This window comes from Nannospalax galili, unplaced genomic scaffold, assembly GCF_000622305.1.
Source record: "Nannospalax galili isolate Female #2095 unplaced genomic scaffold, S.galili_v1.0 scaffold315, whole genome shotgun sequence".
In the NCBI taxonomy this organism is placed as follows: domain Eukaryota; kingdom Metazoa; phylum Chordata; class Mammalia; order Rodentia; family Spalacidae; genus Nannospalax; species Nannospalax galili.
The window spans coordinates 1,609,604-1,623,665 of NW_008336851.1; the positions used below are offsets into that span (position 1 = coordinate 1,609,604).

The 14,062-nt window shown below is 44.0% G+C and overlaps 2 protein-coding genes and 1 pseudogene across 8 annotated transcripts in view; 1 reads left to right on the forward strand and 2 right to left on the reverse strand.

The window, feature by feature from the left end:
- Positions 1–12,336, forward strand: part of Map3k13 (mitogen-activated protein kinase kinase kinase 13) — a 177,926-nt gene extending 165,590 nt beyond the window's left edge. For all 7 annotated transcript variants that reach the window (XM_029562655.1, XM_029562656.1, XM_029562653.1 and 4 more), the window contains 5 exons: positions 1,575–1,712; positions 3,134–3,908; positions 5,600–5,667; positions 6,267–6,561; positions 8,289–12,336. In XM_029562655.1, the coding sequence (XP_029418515.1) occupies positions 1,575–1,712; positions 3,134–3,908; positions 5,600–5,667; positions 6,267–6,561; positions 8,289–8,390 (1,378 nt within the window). In that variant the 3' untranslated portion in view covers positions 8,391–12,336. The remainder of the gene's footprint in view (positions 1–1,574; positions 1,713–3,133; positions 3,909–5,599; positions 5,668–6,266; positions 6,562–8,288) is intronic.
- Positions 726–1,505, reverse strand: LOC115070068 (annotated as a pseudogene).
- Positions 12,337–12,378: 42 nt separating the features above from the next.
- The window catches only part of Tmem41a (transmembrane protein 41A), a gene marked incomplete in the record, with an annotated part of 10,730 nt that continues 9,046 nt past the window's right edge, over positions 12,379–14,062 (reverse strand). Inside the window, 1 exon segment of the mRNA XM_017797695.1 lies at positions 12,379–14,056.

Consider the following 14,062-nt stretch of genomic DNA (forward strand, 5'->3'; position numbering starts at 1 on the left):
TTCCTTCCTTCCTTCCTTCCTTCCTTCCTTTCCCTAACCCCCTCCTTGCCTCCACTTACTGGCTTGCTCCTTTGGCTTGCTCAGCTACTTTTTTACACAGCCCAGGCCACCTGCCAGGATGGTGCCGCCCACTGTGGACTGAGCCCTCTGTGGCCCACTTAATTAGTAATCAAGAAAATACCCCAGAGACACACACACAGGCCAGTCTGATGACAGTAATTGAGGTTCTGGTTTCTGTCAAGTTGTTGAAAACTAACCAGCACAAGTGTTAGTTTTTTTATAAGCCACAATTATGTCCAGGAAATCACACAAACATAAATAAATAATTTAAATGAAATGCATAAAAAACCTATGCACCACAGTGCTTTTATAAAAAGAGAGAAAATCACTGGAAAACCGTACTCACCACATTCCCAAACCAGCAGAATATGCCTCTGCATAAAGCAGGACAGACACTGGTATTTGCCCTGCTAATGTGTTCAAGTTCTCTTTGGAAAGGCAGATATGTTTATAATGGTAATTTCTACTGAACCATTAAACAGTGGACCAGGAACATGTTCATGGATTCTGCAGATGATGTCCAATGTAATTTTTTTTTTGTTGGGAAAGTGAACCCTCTAGCAAAAAACTTTTAAAAGGGGGAAAGAAAGAACAAGACAAAGGTGAATGAGTCTTCTCTGCGTCTGTAGATGGAATCCAATTTCAGTTGAGACCACTGCTTCGGTTCAGCTCAGGCTCAGCTCCCAAGTCTCAAGGACTTGACACAGCCTCCCATGAGAATCCTCAGAGGCCTTTTCTTTAACATACCTATTTTTAGTGGTGGCGCAGCCCCTAGAGACTGTACCTGCTTGGGCCTGAGTTTCAGGAGTAAGTCCTAAGCTCTCCAGGCATATCCTCCCTATATGTGTAACAACTTCCCTCTTTTCACAGCAGCCCCACACGTAGTCATCCGAAGATTCTCCAACAAGGCACTGCAGTGCCCCTAGCCAAAAGCAATCTCAGTCACTTGGTCTCTGCAGTTCCTTCAGTGTAATTAGCCGTCATCCTCCTTGTTTATTTTTATCATCTTCCCACATATTCTCAGTGCATCCTGAAAATGTGAGCAGTCACAGCCAGGCTTTAAATTAGTAAAGTCTTCAACAGTATCAAAATTAGAGATCACTTACAGGTTTGCTCGCCAAGTTTTGCTTTGATCATTCTTAAAAGCCAGAGTGCCAAGGGGGGCATGGTGGCGCACACCTTTAATCCTAGCACTCAGGAGGCAGGGGCAGGCAGATCTCTGTGAGATCAACGCCAGCCTGGTCTACTCTAGGGAGTTCCGGGCCACCTTGGAACTACAGGGAGACCCTGCCTCAAAAAGACAAAAACAAAAACCAGAATGCCCACTTGTTCTATACAGAATGCTTAATACAGTACTCTGGGTTAGCAACCTCCTGATTAGATTCTGTCTTTCCCTCTTCTGTGAGTGGGAGATTAGGAGGTATGGTTTTGCAGTCACCATCTTGGGACAATCTTTGCCTGCCTTTCTAGTCACCAAAACTCAGGAATTTTTTTTTTTTTCCTTTAACTTGCAGGCGAGAGCAAGCAGTAGAAAAGAAGTATCCTGGCACCTACAAACGACATTCCGTCCGTCCAATCATCCACCCAAATGCCATGGAGAAACTCATGAAAAGGAAGGGTGTGTCTCACAAGCCTGGGGTGCAGACTAAGCGGTGAGACACCTGTATCCACCTGATTTTCAGATAAATCTGAAGATACCCACAGAAAGGCGTTCTCAGAGGATGGTGAATGTGACCACTGGTAGCAGACTTGGCTGTAGATAAAACCAAGTAGGAAAATGAGAGGGAGCATGAATGGACCCTAGGAATCTAGTTTTTACTATCTGAGGCACTTTTGTTATCTTAGCACCAAGTGTAGGAGGATAAGTACACAGTGGACAGACAGGTCTGGATTGATGCTCCAGCCCTGCTTTGTAAGCTGGGGAACTTGGCCATGTCACTTTGCCTCTTCAGCCCCAGGATCCCTATGGGTAAATAGTGTCATTATGGTACATGAGAGTCCCTTTTATTTTTATAACCCTAGAAACAGAACTGAGTTAATCATGATCCTTTTTAAAAAATCCATTTATGTATTTTTATTTTTATGTGTACACGTGTTTTGCCTATGTGTATGTAAGTGCACCACATGAGTAAAATGCCCACAGAGACCAGAAGAGGGTATCAGATCCCCTGGAACTGGAGTTGCAGACAATGGTTAGCCACCACATGGGTGCTGGGAACTGAACCTGCATCCTCTGTAAGAGCAACTAGTCCTCTTAACCACTGAGTCACCTCTCCATAAACTCTTAATTTATGACACAATAGTCAATGCATATCTCATTTTTATGTTTATTTCTTTAGTTCTTTATAATAATCTAATAATGTACTACCATTTTATGTAATTTATTTTAGAATTTCATACATGAGTACTATATTTATATCGTTTTACCCCTCACTTTTCCCCTTCCAACTCCTTGTATACCCCCAACTTCCTCTCAAATTCGGGACCTCTTCTTGATATATGTGTGTGTGTTCTGCATGCATGCACATACCCTCGACCCCCAACACCCCCCACAGTAATAATAAAAAATTAAATTAAAAAAAATTTTTTTTAAATCTCTGTACATGGGCATTACATTGTTTCTAAGTTTTTGGTGTTTTAACAGTACTATACTATAACATTAAACAAGTATCTTTGTGTACGTCTGTGATCTTCATTGGAAAGAATCCCTCCCTGTATTTGAATGCTGATTGGAGGAGTGTATGAAGACAGGGTAGTAGTTCATTCCTATTGTGTGCTCTCCCTCCCAGTGTTCAGGAGGCTGAAACAGGAGTTTGAGACTAGCCTGGGCTACAAAGTTAGATCCTGTCTCAACCAACAAAAAAAAAGGTGCAGGACTAGGGACTTGGTTCAGTAGTAGTGTGCTTGACTAACATGCACAAGGTACTGGATTTGATCCCATTAGTGCAAATTAATAATCAAGGAATTGTGTGTATTTTAAAGCTTGGCACATTTGGGCACATATTACCCCAAAGTCGAAAATGATCTGATGTGTCTAAAACAAATCCTTTTTTTTTTTTTTTTTTCTCCCCAGGCCAGACCTGCTGAGATCTGAAGGTATCCCCAGTAGCGAGGTTGTTCCCACCGCATCCCCTTTGTCCGGAAGTCCTAAAATGTCTACTTCAAGCAGCAAGAGCCGATATCGGAGCAAACCACGCCACCGCCGAGGGAGTAGCAGAGGCAGCCATAGTGACTTTGCGGCAATCTTGAAAACCCAACCAGGCCAGGAAAACTCACCCCATCCCACTTGCTTACACCAGGCTCAGACCCAGTACCCTGCTTCCCATCAACAGAATCCTCTGAAGCAGCAATACCAGCAGTCCCCTCCTGCCAAGACTCAGAGTCACCATCCCAGAGTCAGTATGCACGGACAGGACATTGCAACCTGCGCCAATAACCTGAGGTATTTTGGCCCAGCTGCAGCCCTTCGGAGCCCACTCAGCAACCACGCTCAGAGACAGATGCCCGGCTCCAGTCCAGACCTCATCTCCACAGCCATGGCAGCAGATTGCTGGAGGCATTCTGAACCTGACCGGGGCCACACTGGTCCCTGGGGCTGTTGTCAGACTGACCCCTATGACCCCTATCTTCAGCGCAGGCCAGAACATTCTGGGTCTTTAGATGTACCCACTACTGAGCCAGTGGGGAGGAGCCCTGACCTTTCTAAGTCACCAACACATAATCCTCTTGTGGAAAAGGCCCAAGGCTCGGAGAAAATGAAGGAAATTGAATTTAATGGCTATCAATCTTCTGTCTCTCGTCAATTCACCCCCCCAATGCTACCTCAAAGCACAAGGCCCCTTGAGAAGGTGAGGCACAGCAGAGGCGGTCGTGTCACTGGTGTTGCTGGACCAGCAGAGCCAGTTATGTTATGCACATCACAAAACTGGCTCTAAAAAAATGTGTGTTTTTGGAAAAGGATGACCTAACAAAACACAGAGACAGGTTTTGTTTTGTTTTGTTTTTTCTTTAAATACTTTTCCTCACAGTGCTTCAGTCATGGACTAGAGTACATTTGGGAAATTATTGAACTGGGAACTGATACAAATGTATATATTTATGGATTACAGTATGTTAAAGACATATAATCAAAATAGTTTGGAAACCACTGTCCTAGAACTCTAGTCCTGAGGGATGTCACAGAAAGAAGGATCCCCTTACAAGGCAAGTTTAAGAAACAGCATTCAGTCTTGTCTTGGAGGATTCCTGTTGCACCCTGGCAAACCACAGACTTGGAGAAAAAACAGTAAACTGTAATCCAGCCTTTCTTGCATCTATTTGACCTTATAGCCATTTGAAAGTAGCATCTATCCTCCTTGGCACTAACTTTCTTTATAATATTCTTTTTTTTCATGTGTATGAGTGTGTTGCCTGCCTGTATGTTAAGTGCATCCATGTCCTACAATAGCCATGGAGGTCAGATGGGGGTGTCAGATCTCTGGAACTGGAGTTGTTAGCTGCCATGTGGGTGCTGGGAACCGAAGCCAGGTCTTCTGGAAGAGCATCCAGTGCTCTTAACCACTGAGCCATCTCTTCAGCCCAGAACTGACTTTTTGAAATGTAAATTATCTTCAACATATGGCACAGCTACTTGGATCTAACTACCCAGCTCCCAAGACACTGTATAACCCAGTGTATTGTGATGCTGAGGTTAAGGACAGCTGATCTTGCCTGTGCCTGATTTTCTGCCCTTAGTGCCAGATGTGATCATCCCTGTGAGGGAAGATTAGCGGTCAGCCAGTACACTTACACAGCCTTGCACATCAGCCACAGAACCCAGCAGTCACCCCAGCTATCCCTGCCAACAAGCTGACTCAGTAAAGATGTATAAAGAACCTTTTTATTGAAAATTTACTGTATATATTTGTGGTGATAGGCACCTCCAATGCAATGTTGTTTTGAAACATAGACAAGATGTGATCTGACCCGTGATTGATACAGGGGAGATGAAAGTAGTTGTTGGGCTTTGAAGAATCAAAAAATTACTTCCTGGTAGAGTTCCTATGAAAGGCCCTCGAACCACTAGTGACAATACTTACAAGACCTTCTTACCAGTTTGCCTCTCTATCACTCACTCTGGACACTTTCATGGACCCCTTACCTCACCAGTGCAAAGAAAGTTCTATCTTCTGGTGCCTGGCCTGACAGCATAGAAATAGGCCAAGCTGCTAAATGAATGGGAAGTGCATGTGTGGTTTGGGCTGTTTGCTCGGTTTGGGTTGGTATTTGGGGTTTGTTTGTTGTTTTGTCTGGGGGGTTGTTTTCTTTTTTTTATTTTTGTTTTGACACAGGGCCTAGAGCTCACCATGTTCCCAGACTGCCCACAAACTTACATCCTCTTGCCTCAGCCTCTGGAGTTCTAGGATTCCAGGTGCAAACTACCTGCCAGGCTGAGGATGTATGTGTTTAAAGATGCCATCAGCATCTAAATGAAATCTTTTAGAGGTGGTGAGGGACGGGGAAAGAACAAATAAAAGTCTTTTCTCCTTGCCATCCTCAGAGCGGTGATGACTCCTCCGAAGAAGAAGGGGAAGTAGATAGTGAAGTCGAATTGCCACGAAGACAGAGGTAAAGCCAGCATGTCTCTGACTACTTTCAGTGTAATGGGGAAATCTCGAGTCTGCAACACCTGGTTCACTGTCTGGCAGCCACTTTACAAGGACACTTGAGCTCACAGGTGCTGATGCTGTCCCATTCCACATCTGAAAGTTGCCTATGCACAGCATATCCCAGGTCATCAGATTCATTCCACAGGAACTTCATGATATGGAGCATGAATACAGATCCACTGTTATGCTCCAGGATACAGCATTTGGTTTGGGAGGGGTGGTATGGGTTTATGGGTGACATTGGTTTCCAGTGGGCCTCCCTGTGTCAGTCTCCAGCCTCCCTGTGTCAGTCTCCGGCCTCCCTGTGTCAGTCTCCGGCCTCCCTGTGTCTGCTCACACTGCTCTAATCAAATATCACAGGCCTGGTGGCTTATATAACAAAAATTTATTTCTCACAGTTATGGAAGCTGGGAAGGTCAGCACTTTCTACCTGTCTTGATTTTTGGTCATCCTCAAGGCCAGGGCCCTGGTAACTAGACTACCGGGCACTAAAACCCTGGCTGACGGGTAAGACAGGGATGCATTGGCATTCGATCCTCTCATAAGTTCTGTCCACAGGCCCCATCGCTGTATCAGCAACTGCCAGTCATACTCAACCTTTAGCTCTGAAAATTTCTCTGTGTCTGATGGAGAGGAAGGGAATACAAGTGATCACTCCAACAGTCCTGATGAGTCTACTGACAGACTGGAGAGCCTGGCAGAGAAACTAGATGACCTGCTGACCCAGACACCTGAGGTCCCCATTGAGATCTCCTCCCACTCAGATGGGCTCTCTGACAAGGAATGCGCTGTACGGCGTGTGAAGACCCAGATGTCCCTCGGCAAGCTGTGTGTGGAAGAGCGTAGCTACCAGGTGGGTACCTCTCCCCCCACCACATGCTACCACTACTCCCCTCCTGGTCCTTTTGGGTTAAAATATGTTCAAACCTTCAGACCTTTACTTTTTTTTTTTTGGTCTTTTTTGAGACAGGTTCTCCCTGTAGCCCCAGCTGTCCTGGAACTCACTATGTAGACCAGGCTGGCCTTGAACTCACAGAGATCTGCCTGCCTCTGCCTCCCGAGTGTTGGGACACAGGCCCGGCCATTTTTTTTTTTTTTAAGCAGAGCAAACATAGATTTATTAGAGAAAAGAAAACTCTTGGGAGTGGAAGGATCTTCAAGGGAGGAATACTCTAGACCTTTTTTTTTCTTTTGGTATTTCTGAGACAGGGTCTCTTCAGCACATCTGGAACTCACTATGTAGACCAGGCTGGCCTTGAACTCACAGAGATCCGCCTGCCTCTGCTTCCCAAGTGCTGGGATTAAAGGCATGCGCCACCACGCCCAGCTTACAATTTTTATTTAGTACATAAAATATATATCACCTCCACAAAATGAAAACATGTAGATCCATAAACGCCCCTTAATGAGGAAAGGACTCACAAATGAGGCAGAAGGTGAACTATTCAGGAACCCTCACCTCCCCGGAGCTCCACCTCCCAACTCTGTTAAGGGACTGGGCCTCTTCCCACTCCCCCTGAAAGACATTGCCATAGCACAGCCAATACCATTTCTTATGTCTCATGGTACCGCCTTTAGAGAGGCAGGAGACTCAAGCTGCCTAGATGCAAACCCCAGCCTTTCTCCATACTGTATGACCTTGGGCAAGTTGCTTAACGTCTCTGAAGGTCAGTTTCCTGACCTGTAAAAGGGGGGTAATAATACCTATCAAATCTAGAAGAGGTGATCTATTTCAGGAGGTTGTCCTGAATAGACTGGACTAACAGGTATACAAGTACTTACAGTGATGCCTGGAGCACAGGAATGCCACATCATCAGGGAGATGGAGATAACATTACAATTGCTGTAGCCATCATCAGCATTATCAACTTGATCTCTTTTTTCCATAAGGCCCCCAGGACCCAATCTCATTTATCTTTGTCACCCCCTAATCCAGCTTAACTCCTGTCACATGGGAAGTGATCCATTGTGTGACACTATTCCTGAGACATGAACAAATGTCTACTCACCCCAGAGAGGAAAGTAACGACAGACCAAAGTAAAGATACACCAGAGTTTTATTAGGGTCCTTTACAGGAGTGTAGGTGAAGGGCTACTTACAGGAACAAAAATGACTCACAGACAGCTGTATCACCAAAAGCCCAGCACAGCCCAGGTGACAACTGTGAAAGATGAAAACCTGGAGCTCATTCCACATCTTATAGGCAGCCTGGGCATGCTGGAGGAGTCTCTCATACAGCTGAGGTGCCTCTTCCAGCAGCTAGACTAATGTGAGTCTTCTACGCAGATCAGGTTGTCTGAGTCTCTAGTCAGTCCTTTCCGTTTATTTACCCATGAGGAGGGAGGGGCCTAGTGAATCTGGTCAGTTTCAGGAACTTCCAGAAGTTGTTTCCTACCTGAGCTTAATGAACTTCCTTACAGGATGGACTGTTTGGCCTCCACTTAGAACATCCTGTGTATTACCAAGTTTCTATCCAAGATGGAAGGTTTTTTTCTGAGAGGAAATTACCTCGGATCAGTGTGTCCCCCTTGAAGGTTGTAGAAGAGAATTAATTAAGAGCTTTTGTCTGGACTTCGCAGAACCCTGTGCAGTTTGAAGATTCCGACTGTGACTCTTCAGAGGGGGAGTGTTCAGATGCTACAGTTAGGACCAGCAAACACTACAGTTCTGCCACTTGGTGATGAAGGAATCTCCATCAGAAGACCTTGGGACACTGGCTTCTCGAATCTACTCAAGCCTATACTTGTCCCTTCTTTTTGCCTTGGAGGAGCTGCCTACCTTGACCACCCCAGAAATGAGCTGCAATAACAGGAACATTAGACTCTACAAATCTCTGGAAAAATATCCAGAGATATTAAGTAATTAAGTCTCACTGAACATTTCAATCAAGAATGGCAGGGATCTATTTTATTGAATATTCTAGCTACTGTAACACTGATATTTATTTTCGTTGGACATTTTAACACTTTGTACTGTAGAGTGAGTATATATGATACACAGAGAGACACGATAATTTCTTTACAAAAGGAAGGAAGGAAGGAAGGAAGGAAGGAAGGAAGGAAGGAAGGAAGGAAGGAAAGAAGGAAGGAAGGAAGGGTCTTTAGGAGCAACACTTGGAGGCTGGGAGGTGTTGCTGCTGGAATAGAGGACCAGGTCTTTTCTCTATAAGTGACTGAAGAGCCAGAACAAGACATTAAAACACAAACAAGAGAAAATGCAATTCCAGGTATTTGTGAACAGATCACATTCAATTCAACCAACTTGTTCTCGTGAGGGAAGGAAGTGGCGTGGAGGTTTGGTGACTTGGTAACACCAAAGCCTTTGAGGGCATGTGCTTCCTCTAAGAGGAAAAAACATAACTGTGTATGTGGATTTTATTTCTTAACCTTTAAGCAGAATTTGGTAGTGAGGCTTGCAGTAGCATCCAGTCTTGCCCTTGGCAATTATTTTGCTTTTTAATGCTGTCACAGCTTTGACCAATGTGGTCTTTATGTCTCAAGTGCCATTTCTCCAAAGTAGCTTCTTTTTTTGTACCTGTTGGCCACTTCTTTTTAGGAAGGTGGGGCAGGGGGTTTAGGAAGGTAGGAAGATCCTAAGGAGGAGATAAAGGGTAAGAGAAAAAGAACATCTACAACATTACAAAACCAAATTTGTAGACGTTCCTTTTTCTCAGGGCGTGCAGCTATACAAGAAAGCTGGAACCAGCCCTCTGGACCCAGTTTGTGTCTGCTGGAATCATTGATTCAAGCAGAAGGCAGCTAGGAGATGTATGTGTCATGTCCAATCCCAACCCATCCCCTTATTTTCATTCATGAACTCATTCTTGCTTAAGTGGATGACTATACTTGTCAGAATAAGGGCAGAATAAGCAACTTGCAAAAAGGTGACCCCTCTCTCACCACATTTTTATTAAATGTTACTTGTAAAATATATTTTACTTCACTGTGATTCACTTTGATTTTTGATTAGTTTGATTATGAAATGTATAAGAAGAGCAACCGGTGTTAAGCGGGAATTAGAAGTATTTTACTTTAGCAAAAAACATGAGATCTTTTTCTGTCACCAGAGTCCTGGGCTATGAAAAGTACCCCAAGGTACTTCATGGAGCCTTGGCTTTAAGAGGAAGAGTTCTCACTGTAGTTAAGGCTATCATGAACCACTGACCCTCTTGCCTCAACCTCCCAAGAGCTGGGATTACAGGTGGGCACCGCCATGCCTGGCTTAAGGGTGTTCTTATTTAAAATTTTATGTTGACCTGATTCCTCTCCCAGATAGGCTACTGCCAAACAACCTCTCCCCCACTGCCTGGACTCTGATAGTGTACCCTGTAGAATGTTAAGTATTAAAGCATTCCAACCCAAATGAAAAGGTACCCTTCAGCTGGATGTACTGATTGCATCTGCCAGAAAAGAAAGGCAAGAGGGTGGAGAGCGGTCCTTTCCTTTGGACATCCCATTTGTTTACACTTTATGTTGAGACATTAATTTAAAATTTAGCGTCTGTATTTAGCTCATAGGAAAGATGAAGGAAAAATGTTTAATTTATACAAACAGCAGTATTGTTTCATTAAATTATTCCATTTTGTATAAACTCTGTAGCTGGACTACATGACAAATCTTAAGTTATGGCATTATTGTTACTTTGTTTTATATCACCATTCTCATTTTCTGTTGACCAGAAGGTGTGGCTTATGATGTAGCAAAATGATTATGCTCACTGCTAACCATGAAGTACTACAGATTTTTGTGATCTTAAGTGAAGGCACGGGAATGGAGCTGCCACCAGGCGTGCGCTGGCCTTTCTCTCGGCTTCACACCCTCATTTTCTGTGTGCAGCAATGATAGATACACTGTGATTCTCTTGATCGTAAAAGCTCCTGAGTGGGCAGATAATGGGTAGATGGACAAGTAATTCAAAAGCTATAAACCTTCTAAAATTCCTTAGAAATAAAATCATGGGCCTGCATTCAAGGCAAAAAAAAATTTTTAATGCTCTGATTAGTTTCAAGAATTGACATTGTAGCTTGGATTCTCTTTCCTAAGTCCCACAAAACCAGCCTTCTCCTCCTAATTGGGAATAGCATAAAAACTGAAAAAGAAAAGGAACAGAAAATGCCAAGCTGTGACGTGATCCTATAAGATATGAACTTGAAGGAGGCGTAGTCACTTGGAGGGGCCCAGGGCTGGGAAGTAACTTGAAAGCAGTACCTGACTTCAGATGATCCCCATGAACCTCTACAGTTCATTACTAGGATGGAAACAGTACAACTTTGACACTTTATATACAACACAGAACAACCAGCACGGCACTTCAATTTGTTGTTTTGGGCGTTTTTGTTGTTTTGGTTTTGCTTGTTTTGCTTTCGTCTACCTTTAGTGGCGACAGAGAAATATAAAGATCAATTTCTGTCCAGGACCTTTCAGTGATGGTCTTCCTAAAAAGCCCACCCCTGATACTTCATAATTTTGATCAACACTTCATATTGCCATCTCGACTGTCACACAAATGCCACCTTACCTAGATTAACTATTATAAGCATGCTAGGTCAGTGGTGTTCACTCTTCAAACATTCACTGTCTTGTTAAGATATGAATAAAGTCCACAATGAACACTTTTTGAGTAGAATTAACTAGAGAAAAGAAGAGTGTCCTAAGTGAGGTTAAAGGGGAAAAAATCCCTTCTCCATCCCTGCCTGCCTTGTGATAACCAGGAAACCCTTGAACTGATGTGGGTTTCTTTAGAAGCAGCTGGTTTTGGAAGCGTATTAAATCAATAGCTCAGGGAATTTAAGAGGCAGCTCTTCAGTGCCGTAGGACACCAAGGTGCTTCGCAATGCCCGCTTCATCACCGCTACAGGGTGTCTACACTCTTTGAACATCTACTTTTGGAGTTATTTTTTGAGACAGGGTGTCCCTGTTGCCCCAGCTGACCTTGAACTCAGAGATCCATCTGCCTCTGCCTTCTGAATGCTGGGATTAAAGGCATGAGCCACCACACCCAGCTGAACATCTTTTTTTGTCCAACTACAAAATGAATTTCATTTTTTATTGCAGATAAGTACTTGATTTTAGTTTTTCTAAATCATGTCTCTGAATAAAATTCACCTTAAAATTGCTTAGCACCAGGATGCAGAAGCCTGCATCCACTTTGAAATTGTAACAGACCTTATCACCACCGAGTTTGGAGCTAGCTGCAGGACTGTGAGATGCTCCTGCTCAGGAGGCTGAAGGTGTTAACTGTTGGAAGGTGATTTAGGATGGCCTACTTGAAGTTCAATTCTAAACCTTTAGGATCACCAAATTCATCCTTCTGGAATTAAAGTAGTTTTGAACAAGCTCTAGATTATTTGCTTTAGGGCTCCATTGTGTTAAAATTATTCCTCTTACTCTTAATAGATGTGACGGTCTGGAGTTTCTTGGGTCTGACATCAGTTATTAAGTGCTCTCTACTAAGTAGCACGGACAGCCTCTCAGTGGGAATATGTCCTCATTGATTAGATGGTTTACCATTTTTCCCATGCCCTTTTATCTCAAATTTTTTTGTTGGTGGTGTTTTTTTTGAGACAAGGTCTCCCTGTAGCCCCAGCTGCCCTGGAACTCACTATGTTGACCAGGCTGGCCTCGATCTCAGAGAGTGCTGAGATTAAAGGTGTGCTCCACCACAGTCGACTCAAATTTTATAATTATTTATTGATAATTTCATACATGCATACAGTGAAATATGATCATGTCCACCCCTCATATCCCCCCTCTAACTCCCTTTATGTCTCCTGTGCTAGTTTGCTTTTCTGTTGCTATGAGAAAACATTCCGACCAAAACCAACTTGGAGAGGAAAGGGTTAATTTGGCTTACAGCTCAGAGTCCATCAAGGGAAGCCAAGGCAGCATCTCAAGCAGAGACAATGGAGGAATACTGCTTACTGGCTTGCTCAGCTCACTTCTCAGCAATTAAGAAGATGCCTCACAGACATGGCCACAGGCCAGATTAATTTGGGACATTCTACCATTGAGATTCTTTCTTTTCAAATGACTATGTGTGTCAAGTTAACAGAGGATGCTAACTATGACATCCTCCTCCCAACTTCCTGTCTTTTTTTGGAGGGGGGAGAACCCACTAACTCAATTAGTACCACCTTTATGTACGTGAGTATGGGGTTATCCACTAGAGCATCGACCACCTACCAGAGACCACACTCTCAAAGAATGACTCTCCCTCCCCAGCAGCTGTCAACAGTTCCTCAGGAGTGGGACCTAGAGAACATCTCCCTTGTCAAACTTTCTTTTCAAAGTACATTCCAGCTTAAATTTCCTCAAGCCCAATTCTCTAGACCAAAACACATTCAAATCCCAGGAATTCCTCTTCTGTTCCACATATAGCATCACATTTTGTTTTTCCAGAAACCAAAGCACTATTACATATCATCATGTGCCACCTCCACCCTAAATACTATGACGAACGTTGTTTATTGAGCACCTGCTGAGCCAAGCAAACAGCCCCAGAGCCAAACACAGCATTTGGAGCAAGTTAAGACTTGGCTGGAACTGATACGCAAAGAAAAGTTTACCAACCCAGCTCTAAGCTCAGTTATTTCCTAATGATGATTTGAGATCTTGTTTCCCTGATTTTGAGCAACAGAGTTAGGCCAGTATTCTCCTCCTCAGTTTCCGCCAAAGCCTGGTAGGGCAGGACAGGTCAAGGGCTGCTTGCCTCTACTTTAGTCCTTTTGAACTTCAGGTCCAGTCGGATAACTACAAACCATCTCTTTACTCACAGCAGCAGACTACACCACACGGGCATGTTCTTCCCTCACCATGTATACACAGGAAGTTCAGGTGCGGCGTCTGTTGCCGGCTTCCTCCCAAGATGCTGTGAGAACAACGTGACATTCTTGTCACATTTAGTGCCTTTCCAGGCAGCAGATTTTCTTTGCTGATGCAGTAGAAGCAATGTCCCAATGGACTCAACTAGCACGGGAGTCCTGTTGTCTGCCTATCTACGTGATATAACGGGCACTACAAGTGCCTGTTCAAACTGCAAAGAACCGAGCTGCTAAGTGGAGGACCCTGGTGGGACCTGGAGCACGTCTCAGATGGCTGAAGAGTAGTTCTGATATCACTGCTCTGAAAAATAAGGAAGGGCCTGGGTTAAGGCATTGGTAACTGTTTCGTAGCCAAGGCATGATGGCAGGGTTTCATCCAGTGCCAAGTTCTAAGCAGATGGCAAAGCCATTGTAAGGAATCTTTGAGCAGAATCACAGACCTGCTGTCCAGAGCCACTTCAGAACTCTAGAGGCACTGGCTCCTAGCCCCAGGCTGCTGTCATGATTACAGTCCTCCCATGGCTGCACGCTAGA